General features: G+C 48.8%; 1 protein-coding gene across 1 annotated transcript in view; it reads right to left on the bottom strand.

The window, feature by feature from the left end:
• The window catches only part of TDRD6 (tudor domain containing 6), a 277,890-nt gene that overhangs the window by 140,367 nt on the left and 117,313 nt on the right, over positions 1-20,210 (bottom strand). Inside the window, exon 4 of the mRNA XM_075341613.1 lies at positions 12,501-12,608. Within this exon, the coding sequence (XP_075197728.1) occupies positions 12,501-12,608 (108 nt within the window). The remainder of the gene's footprint in view (positions 1-12,500; positions 12,609-20,210) is intronic.

Consider the following 20,210-nt stretch of genomic DNA (forward strand, 5'->3'; position numbering starts at 1 on the left):
GGGCTGCATCCTTCAGCTATCTGCTTTATCTGCATTGGGTATAAAAATATTGGGGACTTGAATGGGGTGGCCTGGACCTCATGTAGAGAGGAAGCAGCGTGGGTGATCTCCTGCCTGGATCCTGAATTATCCTGCACACCGGCCTTGCTGACAGGCACTACCGACCCTGGAGGGCTGCAACACAACTTATAACACCCAGGGAAGCGAGCACAGCCAGGATATGCCGACCCGCAGTAGCAATAAAAGGGACAGAGACGCGCAGGAGCGTGCCTCTGAAGAATCCAATATGGCGCCGCCGGCATCCACACCATCCCGAGCTGGAGCAGTGGGAGTAGCAAGCAGGTTGGAGCGGTTTGCCAGAGTGGCCCCTGGCACAGAGCCTACCTGCAACGAGGCACCCGATGGCAGCGCTGAACGGGCCCTGGAGCAGGGAGAAAACATACCCGACAGTGAGACTGTGAGTACCCTGGGCCCTGCATGTTCAGCAGCACAAGGTATGCAGACACACAGGCCTGTGCTGGCAGAGGGAGGAGGGGGAGATGTGGAGCAAACAACACCTGTTTTCACTGAGGCCATACTGAGAGACATTCTGGCAGCAATTAACTCTTGCAATACCACATTGGCCACTCTAAGCAGCCAAATGGGAACTGTCACCTCAGATATGGCCTGTATTAAACGTGAGCTGCAAGGGGTGACTGTCAGAATGGGGGAGTTGGAGGAAAGAGTGAGTACAACAGAGGATAAATTGCCCCCAATGTCACGAGAGCTGGGAAAGGCCACGCAAAATATCTCCACACTGCTAAACAAGGTGGATGATTTAGAAAATCGCTCCCGCAGAAGTAATTTGCGACTGGTGGGGGTCCCAGAGAGGATGGAGGGCAATGACCCACTGAATTTCTCTGAAAAATGGCTTAAAGACACCATGGGAAAAGACATACTGTCCCCTTTCTTCACCATTGAAAGGGCGCACAGGGTCCCTGCGCGTGCCCCACAGCCGGGAGCACCCCCACGTCCTATTCTGATTAAACTACTGCACTATAAAGATAGGGACACTATCCTGCGCAGAGCCAGAGATATCAAAGAACTTGCAATTGATGGGAGGAAGATATCAATATTTCCTGATTTCTCCATGGAAGTGCAACGTAAAAGAGTGCAATTTATTGAGATAAAAAAACGACTGCGCAACCTGCAAGTGCCATACTCCATGATGTACCCTGCTAAGCTGCGGATTGCTGCGAACGGAGAGACTCATTTTTTTGATACGGCTGGGGCGGCATTGTCTTGGCTGGATATCAATGAGAGATCCCTGAGGAGGAAGAATACCTGAGATTTCCCTTTCTGCCGCCAGGCGTTGTTTTTGTTTGGGACGCTATGCTGGTGAGCTCATTACAGTTAAATTCATCTAGGATCCAGGTTGGGAGACGGCCGGTTCATTGTGGACACCCGCTGCACTAGCGAGTTGTGGACCCCCTCCCTGCATGGACTTGGGGCGTGTTTTTAGCCCTGATTCTCTCTATTTGGGAGAAATGTGTAAGATACACTTGATTTTGAGGGCAGGGGCACTGCGCACTGGTGTGCGGAGCCCTATCTCTCTCCTTGTTTTTCTTGTTTATTGTTGTATGATGCAATCTGTTTGGGAAGTGTGGTGTGCCTCAGTCGTGTCGCTCAACCTAATGTTTTTGAGAATCGGTGGAGAATGCCTCTCTCCTCCAGGTATGAAGTATCCGTCCGGATCATATCTTAGTCTACGCTTATGGCGACATCTTTAAATATTGTAGCGTGGAATGTTAGAGGGCTCGGAGATGCGAACAAAAGATGAGCTATATTTACTCACCTACAGAAACTTTTACCGGCTATTTTATGTCTCTCCGAGACCCACATGGTCAGGGATAATGTTCATTGGCTGAGGAAGGGATGGATCGCGCATGAATATCATTCCACATACTCGACCCATGCACGGGGTGTGAGTGTGTTGGTGCACAAATCCATCCCGTACTCATGTACCAAATCAGTGATTGACCCGGGGGGCAGATTTGTATGTTTGCTTTGCACGCTGTATGGTATACAATTTATTCTGGTTGCGATATATATCCCTCCACCATATTCAGTCGAACCGGTAAAAAGGATATTGTCTATTTTAGATTCCCTTCCATCTGTGCCGACGCTTTTGATAGGGGATTTTAATAATTACTTACATCCCTATCTAGATAAATTACACTCGGGAAACATATCGGAGAACGCCGCCCCGACTTCATTTGCTAGAATGCTAACGGAGCTGGGTTTTGTAGATCTTTGGCGTGCCCAACACCCCACAACCAAACAATTCTCCTGTTACTCTAGCTCCCACCACACCATGTCACGGATAGACCTGGCTATTGGAAACGCACTTATGGCCTCATATACACAAAAGGTGGCCTACCTACCTAGAAGCGTATCTGATCACTCACCATTACATGTTACGCTTGCATGGGGAAACCCCGTCACTCTGCCCAGGCCTATCTGGAAACTTAATCCCTTCTGGATCCAGCTTATTGGGGGATCTTTACATGATAACATTCTAGAATACTTCCATGTTAATGAGTGCTCTGCACCGTCACACATAGTTTGGGACTCTATGAAAGCTGTGGTAAGGGGCATATATATTAGAGAAATATGCATACGCAAAAATCAAACCAAATGTTACACCCAGAGTCTGATTCAGGAGGTATCTGATGCGGAGGCTGTGGTGGTGCTCAACCCAACAGTAGAAACTAAAAACACTCTAGAGAAGGCACAGATGTCACTCAAAGAAAATTTCATGTCGGTGGCAGAAAATAAACGCTATTTCCTTAAACAAAATTATTTTATGGCAGGGGAGGGCGTGGGGCACCTACTGGCCACAGTCATTAGAGCACAGGAAGGATCTTCTTATATAAATAGGTTAAAGACGGAATCAGGTGACTTTGTAACAGCAAGCGAGGATATAATAAGAGAAATAAAGAGCTATTATATGCGGCTATACACATCAGACTGTGACCTCACGGAGACTGAGATTGAGCAGTATTTGGATGCTCTCTCTCTTCCTTCACTGAGTGATGTAAACAGGGAATTGCTGGACCGGGACATCTCATTGGAAGAACTGGAGGAAGCGCTTGGCCAGACACAAAATGAAAAAGCTCCGGGAACGGATGGCCTGCCTGGAGAGTTTTATAAAGCATATGCACACTTACTGCTACCCAAACTACTTAAGGTATTTGAAGAGGCTGAAAGGCAGAGGGTCCTCCCGCCCTCTATGAGGGAAGCCTTAATAGTCTTAATATTAAAACCTGGAAAAGATCCAGAGATCCCGGATTCGTATCGCCCAATCTCTCTCCTACAAACAGACATTAAATTGCTGGCCAAGGTGCTCGCCAATAGGATGTCCCGAGTCATCTCATCTATAGTGCAGAGTGATCAGACGGGCTTCATTCCATGCAGAGCCACATCTATGAATCTCAGGAAATTATATTTGGGAATTCAACATAGTTCTGAGGTACCGGGGGAAAGGGCAATTTTGTCATTAGACGCCGCTAAGGCGTTCGATAGCCTTGAATGGGAATATATGTGGGCTGTACTTTGGAAAATGGGCTTTGGACATAGATTCATAAATTGGGTAAAACTGCTATATGACTCACCGGTGGCAAAGGTTAGGGTTAATGGCAGGGTCTCCGAGTCTTTTCCTCTTGGAAGAGGTACTAGACAGGGGTGCCCGCTTTCACCCTTGCTATTCGCAACTGCAGTGGAGCCGTTGGCAGTGGCAATACGGAAATCCAGGGAGGTAGAGGGATTTCGGTGTGGAGCCGTGGAACAAAAGATATCATTATACGCAGACGATCTACTCTTATATTTAGACAGGGTACGTTCCTCGATTTTGCCGGCAATGAATATCATTCGGGAATTTGGACAGAGGTCTGGTCTACTAATCAACTGGTCCAAGTCGGCTTTAATGCCGTTGGACCCCCTTCCGGGGGACTTTTCGGACTTACAGATTCCAGTTCCTGTGGTCCGGGAGTTTAAATATCTGGGAGTAATTGTCAGCCCAATCCCGAAGGATTTCCAGGCCCTAAATCTGGAACCCCTGTTACAGCGATTCAGAGCAAAAGTGCATACCTGGTGCCGTTTGCCGCTATCAAATGTCGGCAGATCCCATTTAATTAAAATGGTAATGATGCCACAATTACTATACCTTATACATAATTCTCCAGTGTGGATATGTAGGGAATTTTTTGTAAAGAAGGGAATTTTGTTACTTACCGTAAATTCCTTTTCTTCTAGCTCCTATTGGGAGACCCAGACGATTGGGTGTATAGCACTGCCTCCGGAGGCCACACAAAGCATTACACTAAAAAGTGTAAGGCCCCTCCCCTTCTGGCTATACACCCCCAGTGGGATCACTGGCTCACCAGTTTTAGTGCAAAAGCAAGAAGGAGGAAAGCCAAGAACTGGTTTAAACAAATTCACTCCGAAGTAACATCGGAGAACTGAAAACCATTCAACATGAACAACATGTGTACCCGAAAAACAACCAAAAATCCCGAAGGACAACAGGGCGGGTGCTGGGTCTCCCAATAGGAGCTAGAAGAAAAGGAATTTACGGTAAGTAACAAAATTCCCTTCTTCTTCGGCGCTCCATTGGGAGACCCAGACGATTGGGACGTCCAAAAGCTGTCCCTGGGTGGGTAAAGAAATACCTCATGTTAGAGCTGCAAAGACAGCCCTCCCCTACGGGGAGGCAACTGCCGCCTGCAGGACTCTTCTACCTAGGCTGGCGTCCGCCGAAGCATAGGTATGCACCTGATAATGTTTGGTGAAAGTGTGCAGACTCGACCAGGTAGCTGCCTGGCACACCTGTTGAGCCGTAGCCTGGTGTCGTAATGCCCAGGACGCACCCACGGCTCAGGTAGAATGGGCCTTCAGCCCTGATGGAACCGGAAGCCCAGCAGAACGGTAGGCTTCAAGAATTGGTTCTTTGATCCATCGAGCCAGGGTGGCTTTGGAAGCCTGCGACCCTTTGCGCTTACCAGCGACAAGGACAAAGAGTGCATCCGAGCGGCGCAGGGGCGCCGTGCGGGAAATGTAGATTCTGAGTGCTCTCACCAGATCCAACAAATGTAAATCCTTTTCATACCGATGAACTGCATGCGGATAAAAGGAAGGCAAGGAGATATCCTGATTAAGATGAAAAGAGGATACCACCTTAGGGAGAAACTCCTGAATGGGGCGCAGCACTACCTTGTCCTGGTGGAACACCAGGAAAGGAGCTTTGGATGACAGCGCTGCTAGTTCAGACACTCTCCGAAGAGACGTGACCGCTACCAGAAAGGCCACTTTCTGTGAGAGTCGAGAAAGTGACACATCCCTCAGAGGCTCGAAGGGCGGCTTCTGGAGAGCAACAAGGACCTTGTTTAGATCCCACGGATCTAACGGCCGCCTGTACGGAGGTACGATATGACAAACCCCCTGCAGGAACGTGCGCACCTGAGAAAGTCGTGCTAGACGCTTCTGAAAAAACACGGATAGTGCCGAGACTTGCCCTTTAAGGGAGCCGAGCGACAAGCCCTTTTCCAACCCAGATTGCAGGAAGGAAAGAAAGACAGGTAACGCGAATGGCCAGGGAGATACTCCTTGTGCAGAGCACCAGGATAAGAAAATCTTCCACGTTCTGTGGTAGATCTTAGCAGAAGTGGACTTCCTAGCCTGTCTCATGGTGGCCACGACCCCTTGGGATAATCCTGAAGACGCTAGGATCCAGGACTCAATGGCCACACAGTCAGGTTCAGGGCCGCAGAATTCCGATGGAAAAACGGCCCTTGGGACAGTAAGTCTGGACGGTCTGGTAGTGCCCACGGTTGGCCGACCGTGAGATGCCACAGATCCGGGTACCACGACCTCCTCGGCCAGTCTGGGGCGACGAGTATGACGCGGCCGCAATCGGATCTGATCTTGCGTAACACTCTGGGCAAGAGTGCCAGAGGTGGAAACACATAAGGGAGCCGGAACTGCGACCAATCTTGCACTAAGGCGTCTGCCGCCAGAGCTCTTTGATCGCGAGACCGCGCTATGAAGGTCGGGACCTTGTTGTTGTGCCGAGACGCCATTAGGTCGACGTCCGGCACCCCCCAGCGGCGGCAGATTTCCTGAAACACGTCCGGGTGAAGGGACCATTCCCCTGCGTCCATGCCCTGGCGACTGAGGAAGTCTGCTTCCCAGTTTTCTACGCCCGGGATGTGAACTGCTGATATGGTGGATGCTCTTTCCTCTACCCACATCAGAATCCGCCTGACTTCCTGGAAGGCTTGCCGACTGCGTGTCCCTCCTTGGTGGTTGATGTATGCCACCGCTGTGGAGTTGTCCGACTGAATTCGGATCTGCTTTCCTTCCAGCCACTGCTGGAAGGCTAATAGGGCAAGATACACTGCCCTGATTTCCAGAACATTGATCTGAAGGGTGGACTCCTGCTGAGTCCACGTCCCTTGAGCCCTGTGGTGGAGAAAAACTGCTCCCCACCCTGACAGACTCGCGTCTGTCGTGACCACTGCCCAGGATGGGGGCAGGAATGATCTTCCCTGCGTTAATGAGGTGGGAAGAAGCCACCATAGCAGAGAATCCTTGGCCGTCTGAGAAAGGGAGACTTTCCTGTCTAGGGAAGTTGTCTTCCCGTCCCATTGGCGGAGAATGTCCCATTGAAGTGGACGCAGATGAAACTGCGCGAACGGGACTGCCTCCATTGCTGCCACCATCTTCCCTAGGAAGTGCATGAGGCGCCTTAAGGGGTGCGACTGACCCTGAAGGAGAGACTGCACCCCTGTCTGTAGAGACCGCTGCTTGTCCAGCGGAAGCTTCACTATCGCTGAGAGAGTATGAAACTCCATGCCAAGATACGTTAGTGATTGAGTCGGTGCCAGGTTTGACTTTGAAAAGTTGATGATCCACCCGAAAGTCTGGAGAGTCTCCAGCGCAACATTCAGGCTGTGTTGGCATGCCTCTTGAGAGGGTGCTTTGACAAGTAGATCGTCTAAGTAAGGGATCACCGAATGTCCCTGAGAATGCAAGACTGCTACCACTGCCGCCATGACCTTGGTGAAAACCCGTGGGGCTGTCGCCAGACCAAATGGCAGAGCTACGAACTGGAGATGGTCGTCTCCTATCACGAAACGTAGAAAACGTTGGTGCTCTGTAGCAATCGGCACGTGGAGATAAGCATCTTTGATGTCTATTGATGCAAGGAAATCTCCTTGAGACATTGAGGCAATGACGGAGCGGAGGGATTCCATCCGGAACCGCCTGGCATTCACATGCTTGTTGAGCAGCTTTAGGTCCAGAACAGGACGGAACGAGCCGTCCTTTTTTGGAACCACGAAGAGATTGGAGTAAAAACCTTGCCCTTGTTCCTGCAGAGGAACAGGGATCACCACTCCTTCTGCTTTTAGTGAGCACACCGCCTGCAGAAGGGCATCTGCTCGGTCGGGATGTGGGGAGGTTCTGAAGAACCGAGGTGGAGGACGAGAACTGAATTCTATCCTGTACCCGTGAGACAAAATGTCTGCTACCCACCGGTCTTTGACCTGTGGCAGCCAAATGTCGCAAAAGCGGGAGAGCCTGCCACCGACCGAGGATGCGGAGGGCTGAGGCCGAAAGTCATGAGGCAGCCGCCTTGGAAGCGGTTCCTCCGGTTGCTTTCTTGGGGCGTGAATGAGCCCGCCAGGAATCTGAGCTCCTTTGCTCCTTCTGAGTCCCTTTGGACGAGGAGAATTGGGTCTTGCTGGAGCCTCGAAAGGACCGAAACCTCGACTGCCACTTCCTCTGTTGAGGTTTGCTTGATCTGGGCTGGGGTAAGGACGAGTCCTTACCCTTGGATTGCTTAATGATTTCAGCCAATTGTTCACCAAACAGTCTATCTACAGATAGTGGCAAGCTGGTTAAACATTTTTTGGAAGCAGAATCCGCTTTCCATTCCTTTAACCACAAGGCTCTGCGTAAGACAACAGAGTTGGCAGACGCAATTGAGGTACGGCTTGTAGAGTCCAGGACAGCGTTGATAGCGTAAGTCGCAAACGCAGACATTTGCGAGGTTAGGGACGCTACTCGCGGCACTGCTGGACATATGATAGAGTCCACCTGTGCCAGGCCAGCTGATATAGCTTGGAGTGCCCACACGGCCGCGAATGCTGGAGCAAACGACGCGCCAATAGCTTCATAGACAGACTTTAACCAAAGGTCCATCTGTCTGTCATTGGCATCTTTAAGTGAAGCCCCATCTTCCACTGCAACTATGGATCTAGCTGCAAGCATGGAGATTGGGGGGTCCACCTTTGGACACTGGGTCCAGCGTTTGACCACGTCAGGGGGAAAGGGATAACGTGTATCCTTAAGACGTTTGGAGAAACGCTTATCTGGGTAGGCATGGTGTTTCTGGACTGATTCTCTGAAGTCAGCGTGGTCCAGAAAAGTACTCAGTTTAGGCTTGGGATACCTGAAATGGAACTTCTCCTGCTGTGCAGCTGCCTCCTCTGCAGAAGGGGCAGGGGGAGAAATTTCCAATAGACTATTGATGGCCCCTATAAGGTCATTTACCATGGCGTCACCATCAGGAGTATCCAGATTGAGAGCGGTTTCAGGATTAGACTCCTGATCCCCCTCCTCTGTCTCATCATGTAGAGACTCTTCTCGCTGAGACCCTGATCCGCGTGATGACGTGGAGGGTCTCTCCCAGCGAGCACGCTTAGGCTGCCTGGGACTGTCATCTGAATCAGAGCCGTCAGGCTGAGATGCCTGGGACCCCCTTGAAGCACGGATTAACTCCAACTGAGGGGGACCGGGGAACATTGCCGCAGCAGTGTCCATGGACTGAGTAACTGGCCTGGCCTGCAAGGTCTCTAGGATTTTTGTCATAGTGACAGACATCCTGTCAGCAAAAACTGCAAACTGTGTCCCCGTCACCGGGACAGGGTTCACCGGCGACTCTGCCTGGGCCACTACCACCATAGACTCCGGCTGACGAAGTGGCACAGGGACCGAACATTGCACACAATGGGGGTCATTGTAACCTGCCGGTAGATCAGCCCCACAAGCGGCACACGCAGCGCTCACAGCCTGTGTCTTGGCACCCTTGCGTTTTGCAGATGACATGTTGTCGTCTCCTCAGAGCAATTGGGGTATACAGCCAAGAAGCGACCTTACAGTGCAAAATATATATATATATGGTACAGAGAAAAAAGTACACAAATATCACACTGTGGCACTAGTGGGGCCAGCACTTAAGTGCTGCTTACCGCCCGCTAAACGCGGGTGTGTGGTCGCCAGAAATCCCTTGTCTGGGTCTCCCAGAGCCTGTGTCCGTTCTCCAGCCAGACTGCATGTAGGAATGGCTGCCGGCGTCCTGTGGAGAGGGGCGGGCCCTGGGCGTGTGCAGACAAAGAGCGGGAAACCTGCGTCCCACTGTGCTCAGTGAGAGGGCTGGAGCATGTAAATAAGACTCCAGCCCTCGGCGCTGATGAATCGTACAGCGTCTCTCCCTTGCCCTGATTGACAGGGCGGGGGCGGGAACGAAGCGGAGCTAGGCCGCAGAAGCCGGGGACTAAATTTATAAGCGACGCCGTCGTAAAAGCACGGTCGGCGCTAAGTCCCCGGCGCACTACAAGTCGCAGCCGCGCCGCCGCTCTAGGGGCGGCCGGCGCGGCAGTCCCCAACACATAAAGTCACTCAGAAAAACTGTAGTGACTGCAACCCCAGCGCTCAGCGCTACTGTCCCCGGCGCACTAGCACACCCAGCAAGTCTGGAGTGTGCGCGGCCTGTACATACGGGGACACAGAGTACCTTAATGTCGCAGGGCCTTGTCCCTGAACGGTACCCAGCTCCGTATCCAGCAGGTTCCATGGGTCTGTGGATGGAGCCCGGCCTCAGGGCTTGGGGGCCGGTAAGATCCCACTTCCTCAGAGCCCCTCAGGGGGATGGGGAAGGAAAACAGCATGTGGGCTCCAGCCTCCGTACCCGCAATGGGTACCTCAACCTTAACAAACACCGCCGACATAAAGTGGGGTGAGAAGGGAGCATGCTGGGGGCCCTAGTATGGGCCCTCTTTTCTTCCATCCGACATAGTCAGCAGCTGCTGCTGACTAAACAGTGGAGCTATGCGTGGATGTCTGACCTCCTTCGCACAAAGCAGAAAACTGGTGAGCCAGTGATCCCACTGGGGGTGTATAGCCAGAAGGGGAGGGGCCTTACACTTTTTAGTGTAATGCTTTGTGTGGCCTCCGGAGGCAGTGCTATACACCCAATCGTCTGGGTCTCCCAATGGAGCGCCGAAGAAAATTAATACAATATTCCGGGAACTTATTTGGAAGAAAAAGCAAGCTAGGATTCGACTGGAAGTGCTACAGCGGGGAAAGGAGGAGGGAGGACTGGCGGTACCAAACCCATATATATACTATATAGCCTCCCAGATGCAACATCTGAGGGGTTGGGGGAAAGAAGGAGGGTATGATACCAGTGGTGATATAGTGAGAGAGGGATCAGTATGGAAGTACCCAGGTTGCCGGTTGGATGTGGGACAAAGACAGATAAATGGGGCACGATATCCCACACTGGCTATGATATTCCGGGTGTGGGACAGGGGTAAGTCTCTTTTGGGGATAAGCGGACCTACAGAGCTCTGGCCACTGTGGCAGAACCCCGACTTGCCAGAAATTAAAAAATTAGTAGGGTTCAGAGGATGGGAGGATAAAGGGATCCATTTAGTGTCACAAGTACTACAAAATAATACTCTTAAAAGCTTTGAACAATTGAGAACGGAGTTTCACCTTCCGCATGTCTTCTTTTATCAGTATTTGCAGCTGAGACACGCACTGGAAAGACAGGGGAGGACAAACCCGGTCACAGTGACACATAATCACACATTACATAGGCTGCTTACATCTGAGTCCTCTAAGGGTCTTATTTCGGAACTATATAAAAAATTACTACCTGCCCATCTGGAAACACATCCATTGCTTGTTAAAAGCAAATGGGAACGAGACGTCGGTCCCCTGACGGAAGGCCAGTGGTCTGATATATTGGAACAAGTTCCTAAACTGGCGGTATCGGAGTGCCAAAAGCTGTCTCAAATATATCTCATCCACAGGGTATATAAAACTCCCAGTCTACTATTTAAGATGGGACTCAGACCAAACACACAGTGTGTTAGGTGTGGACAGGATGATGCCCATTTGATGCATGTTATGTGGGAGTGTGGACACATTGGTGATTTCTGGAACCAAACCCTGGGACTTATAGGTCAAATATATCATATCACAATACCACCGTCGCCCCGCCTGTGCCTGTTGAGCCTATGGGAAGGAGAAGTGGATCCGGATTCTCCAACAGCCCTGGGAATAGCACGTATCTTGTACCAAGCAAGAAAGCTACTTGCATATCACTGGTTAGACCCTCTACCACCAACATTACCAGAGCTCAAAAACAAATTAAATAACGTCATAAGATTGGAAAGGGGAGTTTATTTAAAAAGAAAAACATTGAAAAAGTTTTACAACATTTGGCGGCCATGGATGGAGTTGCCGGGCCTACCCTCTAGTGCACTGGTTCGGGATGCAATGCTGGACCGGTTACTGTTGTGCCTGCAGTGATGGCATGTGTGAGGAAGGGAATTAAAACTAGTTTTTTCTGTGGCGAAATGGACTTTGAATGAAGAGGTGAGAGAGGACTGGAATGGTTTCATGGATGACTGCGCGGAGAGGGAGGGGCAGGAGAGTATAGCAATATGATGTGGAGCGACGCGGCTGATGGAGGAGGTGTTCCTGTTAGTCTGAGGCATTATTGCATAATTTAAGTTTTGTTTATTTGTAGAGCCACGAGGTTTGTAGGCTCAAGTTATATAATATAATTATGATTTGAGAACTCTATTATTATATTTACATATATGCAGAGAAAGAACCTGATTTATAAATCATATGTGTTTATCTGTTTATTGTTATCAGTTATATGAAAAGTGAAATTCTCTCTGTATTGATCCCTAATGATTTAATAAAAAAAGATCTGATTTAAAAAAAAAAAAAATATTGGGGACTTCACATGATTTTTTCCAATTATTTATTTTTACACCCAGACAACTATTGTGAAGGCAACCAATCAGAAATGCCAGCAACCCATCACAGACACTGTAGGAGAAGGTGGGTGGGGGAAGCAGTGAATATTCATGAGGTTTAATGAGCGAATCTGGAAGCAGAGTGAAAGCTGCAGAGACTCTGAATATAATTGTCGTATTTAAACCACCATTTTGCTTCCTTTTGCAGCCCCCAGCACATAAATTCAGGTTCCCATAGAATTCTATAGGATTTGGAGCCAAGAAGGCCCCAACAAGACTTTTTTTTTTTTTTTCTTTTTAAAGTCCGGCTGGATTCACCGAACATCTGTGGGTTTGCCCATCTCTAGTTAGGAGGACACTGATGTTCTCATGGTTGGCCAGTGTCTACCTTATATAAAGTACCTTTCTCCGCAGTGTCAGCTGAAATCGCTTCTTTATTAGTTGGATCAAATTTCTCATTGAAGTAAACAATCAGACCCGCCACAGACTCAGAAGTGCCCTGGGACAGTTCTAAAGGAAGCACAGGAAAATGGAGTTGGTTATTGAGCAATAATAAGGGTCAAGGCTCAGCTCCCTTATGTGAGCAGATTATCGGGAAATAATAAACTGTGCTTGAAGAAATATTATGTATTAGAAGATAAAGTCTAATTCACTGTTTAAAGGCTGGTGCCACCAGAGGAAATATAATAATATTGAAAAAATAACTCGGGCACACATGAAATGTAGAAAAAAGGAGGACAAAAGTAGAACTTGAAATTCAATCTGCTTGTCTTTATTGGTGCAAAGGTCAAAAAATATATGTGCACAATTCTAACGTTTTGGCCCCAACTTCGGGCCTTCGTCACAGATAAGCAATCTAATAATATGACACACAAAAAAGAAAGTGTTTACAATTTGTGGAAGACACAAGATAATATCACAATATACAAAACGTACATCACTCTTATACATGATTTTGTATTCACAAAATAGATACATGGATCAATTGATAATGATAATGAAGATTCAAAGAAAATAATACGTTCTTTATTTCTTATAAATAAAAGAAACTGTCAGTATTAATAGCGGAGGAAACAACTCCCTATAAAGTGAGCCTTATTAGATCCATCAAAACCTACCTATATGTTACTGATAATAAGGTAAATTTGTGTTCACTCACGCATAAAGTTCTGGACTGAATGATTCATACCTAAAGGGCAGATAATCGATATCAAAAATCTAACCTCAACGTTCCTTCAACCTTGTTATCCTATTCCCTCCTCTCCTAGGTTGGGGAACATGTTCGATGCTAAATTTCTATATATCAAGTTTTCATATGCTCTCTCTTATATGCCAGGTCTCTGGCTGTATTTTTCTTCATGATCTACATGTTAAGGATTGTGGATACCTTCAGTACTTCTGGCTTTGTCCAGCATTGTTTCTTTATTGATATTGGTCATGTGACAGATCAGATCTTAGAACTGCTATTCTATTGTTTCTAACTTCAGATACTATACCAATACGCACACATTGCATACGGATATGATATTTCCATCTTATTACATGTGACGTATGGTCCCTTTTTTTTGACTATTGATGTATTTACACATATATCTATAGATTTAGATCCAAGGGGCCTACCTGCCATATCTTCACTCCAGATTGAAGGGACAATTGTGCTATTACGTTTTTTGATATTTTCTTCATATATTCATGGTATGTAATATTTACCTTACATTTCCTTTGTTTAAGATATATATTAGGACCATATTTTGGTATAATCCCCCCAGCGATTTCGTTTGTTCTTTATTTATGCGTTTATGTAATAGTAGCATTAACGTGGATTTTACGGCTCCAGGCGGTCTACACATATTCCTGACTGTTACATCTTTTGATAATATACGACGGTGGTGATTAGCAAAGGTATTCATTTATCATCTACTTACATACATCAACTCGTTTTACCTTTCTTTTCTTCTTTTCTTTCTGTAACCTCTTTTTTGTCCTCCTCTTCCCCTTTTGTCTTCTTCTCCTCCTCTCTCTCCTTTTTTATGAGCTTTTTATTTCTTTTATCTCCATATAAGACCGAATCCTCGCTGAGGTTTGATTTTTCATATCGATTATCTGCCCTTTAGGTATGAATCATTCAGTCCAGGACTTTATGCGTGAGTGAACCCAAATTCACCTTATTATCAGTAACATATAGGTAGGTTCTGATGGATCTAATAAGGCTCACTTTATAACCCAAATTCACCTTATTATCAGTAACATATAGGTAGGTTCTGATGGATCTAATAATCTCACTTTAATCAGATTTGTTGTACTTTTGCCATTTTGTCCTGAGGAAGGAAGCTGTGTCTTCCGAAACGCGTTGACCTATGCATAATTAAAGCAACAAGTATCTCCTACTTCTATGATCGGCTAGTCATCGGCGCGGCTTGGATACCCGCTTCTACTACTCTCCTTTATCTGCCATACCCGGGGACCGCTGCCGTGACTGTGGAGTTACATACATGCGATTATAGGCGTTGTGACTGTCACAACCCCTATAGGTGAGTACCACTACCCCTCTTGACACCCCCCCAATCTACCGGGGTAAGACCCTATTGCGCTTCTCTTTCCACAGTTTTTTTTATTCACCAATAAGGACAAGCAGATTATTTTTGTCCTCCTTTTTTCTACATTTCATGTGTGCCCGAGTTATTTTTCCAATATGAAGAAATATTATGGGCAGTAAGAAATCCGGACCGGTTCTTTCACGAAGCTACGTGTTATTCTCAAAACATGACTTGAAAACGAAGTCAGACACAAGGAGAAAGGTGTTTGCTAAGCTTCTCCTTCAGACTTCGCCCTGCACAGCTCCCTCAGACGTCTCCTTGCAAAACTCTCTCCGATGTCTCCTTGCACAGCCCAATCTGACATTACGTTAGGACTGGGATAAGATAAGAAACATGAAGTGATCCAGCTTCCACAATACTTGAAAAAACTCCAATTTTATTGAAAAGTTCTTTAAAAAAAACAACATCCAAATAGAAATGAGATGTGATACAGCAGGTCCAAAAATTGCACGACCACTACCAGATGCGTTTCGAGCGAATCGCTCTTAAACTTGGTAAGTAATACTGCATACTTACCAAGTTTAGTTTGAGTGATTTGCTCGAAACGCATCTAGTGGTGGTCGTGCAATTTTCGGACCTGCTGTATCACATATTTCTATTTGGATGTTGTTTTTTTTAAAGAACTTTTCAATAAAATTGGAGTTTTATTCAAGTATCGTTGAAGCTGGAGCATTTCATTTTTCTTATATGTGCCTGACGCTGAGCAGAAACGAGATCTCGTGCTTCTTACTGCCAACAACTGGAGCGGTCTCTGGGGTGAGCTGGACTTTTTTTTCTACCATTAGGACTGAGATAAGGACAATGTGGCATGTATAAACTTTATTAAATAGTGTTATTGTGTGGTGAGATTGCTTTGTGCCACTTATTTGACTCGTCCTCAAGATTCCAATGAATAGTCTGGAGTCATCGATGGACATCATTACCCTTTCTGGAAGGCTTAGGCTAGGTTCACATTTCCGTCAATTTGTAACAGTCATAATCCGCGGCTCTGGTAAACAACGCAATCCGTTTGGCGGATTCCGTTGTTCCCATAGACTTGTATGAGCTGTTGATTGTGACTGATGACGCTGCGTTGCATCCGCCGCCTGACTGATCAGTCGTGGAACGACTGACCATCGGGCGGCAGGAACGCAGCATGTAGCGTTTTTTGAGCAGCGGAATCCTTTTGATTTCGCTGCGCATGCTCTCTCTCGGCGGCCAAACGATCAGCTGATCGCCCGGCAGCCGCCTTCTGTGAGCGATCAGCTGATCAACCGGCGGCCGGCTAATGAGAGCGATCAGCTGATCACCCGGCGGCCGGCTAATGAGAGCGTGTGACGGGGTGTACAGCAGAGCAAGGAGAGACAACAGGCCGAAGGATGATCCAACAGGTTTACTAACAGGAATACAGGAACAGCACACGACAAGTCCAAATAACACAGATTCGGGGGCACCTCCCGATAATCCAAAGTGCCAGATCACGACGTAATAGTCTTTTTCAGAGTCCCAGAAATCCCACACAATCCCCCTGGACGGCGAGATCTGTCCGCAGAATCAGATCTCGCTCCCTTCCTCTTCAAAGCTCATCTCCCAACTGCACTTAGAAACAGGAGTGTATTGTCTGAACTCGTGGGCCCGCCCCTCAAGGGTAGGGGGTCTATGCAATGGTTGGGCCCACTAGAAAATTCTAGAAGGTTGGCTCCGAGATGTCTACAGGTTTGTGTAGTTGGCGTTATCCACTGCTTACGAAACAATGGGAAGTTCCCCTGGCTGTGTGGACAAGAGATAATTGCATTATGGGCCCAGAGACACAGGAGATGGGGGGAAGGTATGGTTACTTACATCCCAAGACATTTCAAAGTATTCAGTAAGTACAACCAAAGGAAAGTTACAGCACATCCTGACATAGTATTACAGCAAATACAGTGAGAAGGTAAAATACATCAAATGGCATCTTATACAAAAAAATATGGGATGGAGAAAAGCACATACATCATGACAATCCCTTTCCCTCCCAACTTGTGTACGTACTAGGGACCTCTACAGGTCGCTGGTTAAGTACACGCAGGCATGGCTGACAGGACTCAAGGCGCCTCTTGCCTGGACAGTCCATCTCCATTTTGGTATTGGCTGCCTCTTCTATACTGTATGGTAAAGTTATAGGGCTGCAGAGCCAGGCTCCATCGTAATAAGCGTCCATTGTCCCCAGAGACTCTGTTCAGCCAGGTGAGGGGATTGTGATCAGTAACCAGTGAATTCTCGTCCATACAGATACGACCGTAGTTTCCTAAGGGCCCACACTACAGCCAGACATTCTTTTTCAACAGTTGCATAGGCCACTTCTCGGTCCAGCAGTTTCCGGCTGAGATAGGCGATGGGGTGCTCGTCCCCAGCTGCATTCACCTGGCTGAGGACAGCTCCCAGTCCATAAGCAAAGGCGTCCGTTTGCACAATGAATCTCCTCTTGTAGTCTGGAGCAGCCAGGACAGGATCGCAGACCAGAGCGTCCTTCAGCCGGTTAAAAGCCTCATCACAGGCTGGAGTCCAGATCACCAGCCGGGGCATTGTTTTCTTGGTCAGGTTGATAAGAGGCTTGGCCACAGTGCTGAAATAAGAAACACATTTTTGGTAATAACTGGCAGTGCCCAGAAAAGCCATAACTTGTTTCTTAGTTTGGGGTACAGGCCAATCTCTAATAGCCTGGATTTTGGCAGGCTCAGGACAGAGCTTCTCTCCTCCCACTCTATGCCCTAGGTACTGGACTTCACCCATCCCCAATTGGCATTTATCGGGTCGAATGGTTAGGCCGACTGCAAGAATCAGGTCCAGAATAACGGCTACTTGATTCAGATGTTCCTCCCACGTCTGGCTGAAGACGGCGATATCATCCAAGTAGGCACAAGCAAAGTCACCACATCCCCGGAGGATCTGGTCCACCATTCTCTGGAAGGTGGCCGGGGAATTTTTCATTACAAAAAGGCATGCTTAGAAATTCATACAGACCAAAGGGGGTTATAAAAGCGGACCGTTCTCTCCCTTCCTCCGTTAGAGGGATCTGCCAGTATCCCTTACTAAGATCCAAGGTAGTGACATATCGGGACCCAGCCAGTCGGTCTAGAAGTTCGTCAATACGAGGCATTGGGTAAGGATCGCTGACGGTATGGTTGTTTAGTCGCCGATAGTCCACACAAAATCGAGTACTCCCATCCTTCTTGGGGACTAACACCACAGGGGAGGCCCAAGGGCTATGGGAGGCCTGGGTTACCCCAAGCTGTAACATCTCCTCCAGTTCGTGCTGCATGGTGTTTCGAACTGATTCAGGTACCCGGTAAGGAGCCTGTTGTATGGGACGGATGCCCTGAGTGTCCACATGATGTTGGGTGACGGTGGTTCGACCTGGTTGGGATGAGAAAGCAGCCCGTCTCTGTTGAAGCACTTCCAGCATCTGGATTTTCTGTAAGGAATCCAGGTGATCTCCCAGGGGAACCTGTTCCACAGTGGATGGGGCTCTCGCTGCTTCCACGAGATCAGGTAGAGAGTCCTCATCCTCTTGACCATCTTCTGAAGCCAACCGACAGCTTGCTATCATTGGAATGTTGCAGTCATGGTCAGGGCTGTATTTTGCCTTCGTGCTGCCCTAGGCACTTTAAGTGGTCGCGCCCCTTAGTGACAACGTAACACTATGAGTTTTCCCACACGACATCTGTTTAAGGCGGATCTACTCTGTAAAACACTTTAAAAAGTATCAATGAGAAACGAAGGGCACTAACCCCCCCCCAATGGGGATCACCACGGGCACATCAAAACATAGCATGAGTATAAAATATTCCCACCACACCGTCCCCACTTATATACTGTGACTGTCACACTGCCCCTAATAAACTACACAGTGCCCTCCCTTATAAATTATACCCACCACACCTTCCTCAATTATGAAATATGATCTGCACATTGACCTCACATCATGCTGCCCCCTCCTCACAATGTTCCATGCATGCTGCCCCCTCCTCACAATGTCCCATGCATGCTGCCCCCTCCTCACAATGTCCCATGCATGCTGCCTCCTCCTCACAATGTCCCATGCATGCTGCCCCCTCCTCACAATGTTCCATGCATGCTGCCCCCTCCTCACAATGTCCCATGCATGCTGCCCCCTCCTCACAATGTCCCATGCATGCTGCCCCCTCCTCACAATGTCCCATGCATGCTGCCCCCCTCCTCACAATGTCCCATGCATGCTGCCCCCTCTTCACAGTGTCCCATGCATGCTGTCCCCCCTCACAATGGCCCATGCATGCTGCCCCCTCCTCCCAATGTCCCATGCATGCTGCCCCCTCCTCCCAATGTTCCATGCATGCTGCCCCCTCCTCCCAATGTCCCATGCATGCTGCCCCCTCCTCACAATGTCCCATGCATGCTGCCCCCTCCTCACAATGTCCCATGCATGCTGCCCCCTCCTCACAATGTCCCATGCATGCTGCCCCCTCCTCACAATGTCCCATGCATGCTGCCCCCTCCTCACAATGTCCCATGCATGCTGCTCCCTCCTCACAATGTCCCATGCATGCTGTCCCCCCTCACAATGTCCCATGCATGTTTCCCCTCCTCCCAATGTCCCATGCATGCTGCTCCCTCCTCACAATTTCCCATGCATGCTGCTCCCTCCTCACAATGTCCCAAGCATGCTGCCCCCTCCTCAGTGTCCCATGCGTGCTGCCCCCTCCTCACAATGTCCCATGCATGCTGCCCCCTCCTCACAATGTCCCATGCATGCTTCCCCCCTCCTCACAATGTCCCATGCATGCTTCCCCATCCTCACAATGTCCCATGCATGCTGCCCCCTCCTCACAATGTCCCATGCATGCTGCTCCCTCCTCACAGTTTCCCATGCATGCTGTTCCCTCCTCACAATGTCCCATGCATGCTGCCCCTCTCCATGAGCTCCTAATGCTGCTTTCCTCTTTTTCATAATGACACCTCCATGCTGCCCCATTCATCATACTAAGACCACCACACTAACGCTTATGCTGAAACACCCCTCCCACACACACACACACACACACACACACTACCCCACTCTTGATATTGACTCCCCTACATTGCTCCACTCCATACTGAGCCCACACAAGCTGCCCCTTCTCCATAATGAGCTCCCAATGCTGCCCCCCCTCTCATTCTGAGTCCTTACACTCCCCCGCCATCGATTTTGTAATTGCACTATCCCTCAACCCTTGTCCTCTGTCTCTAGGATTGGCCCCTCTCTCCCATTCCCCCAGCAGCAGCCACTCTCCCCCCAGCCCCCCCAGCATCAACCTCTCTCCCCCCAGCATCCCCCAGCTTCAGCCTCTCTCCCCCCAGCCTCCCCCAGCTTCAGCCTCTCTCCCCCAGCTTCCCCAAGCATCAGCCTCTCTCCCCCAGCTTCCCCCAGCATCAGCCTCTCTCCCCCAGCTTCCCCCAGCATCAGTCTCTCTCCCCCAGCTTCCTCCAGCATCAGCCTCTCTCCCCCAGCTTCCCCCAGCATCAGCCTCTCTGCCCC

This window comes from Anomaloglossus baeobatrachus, chromosome 3 (genome assembly GCF_048569485.1).
Source record: "Anomaloglossus baeobatrachus isolate aAnoBae1 chromosome 3, aAnoBae1.hap1, whole genome shotgun sequence".
NCBI classification, from domain to species: domain Eukaryota; kingdom Metazoa; phylum Chordata; class Amphibia; order Anura; family Aromobatidae; genus Anomaloglossus; species Anomaloglossus baeobatrachus.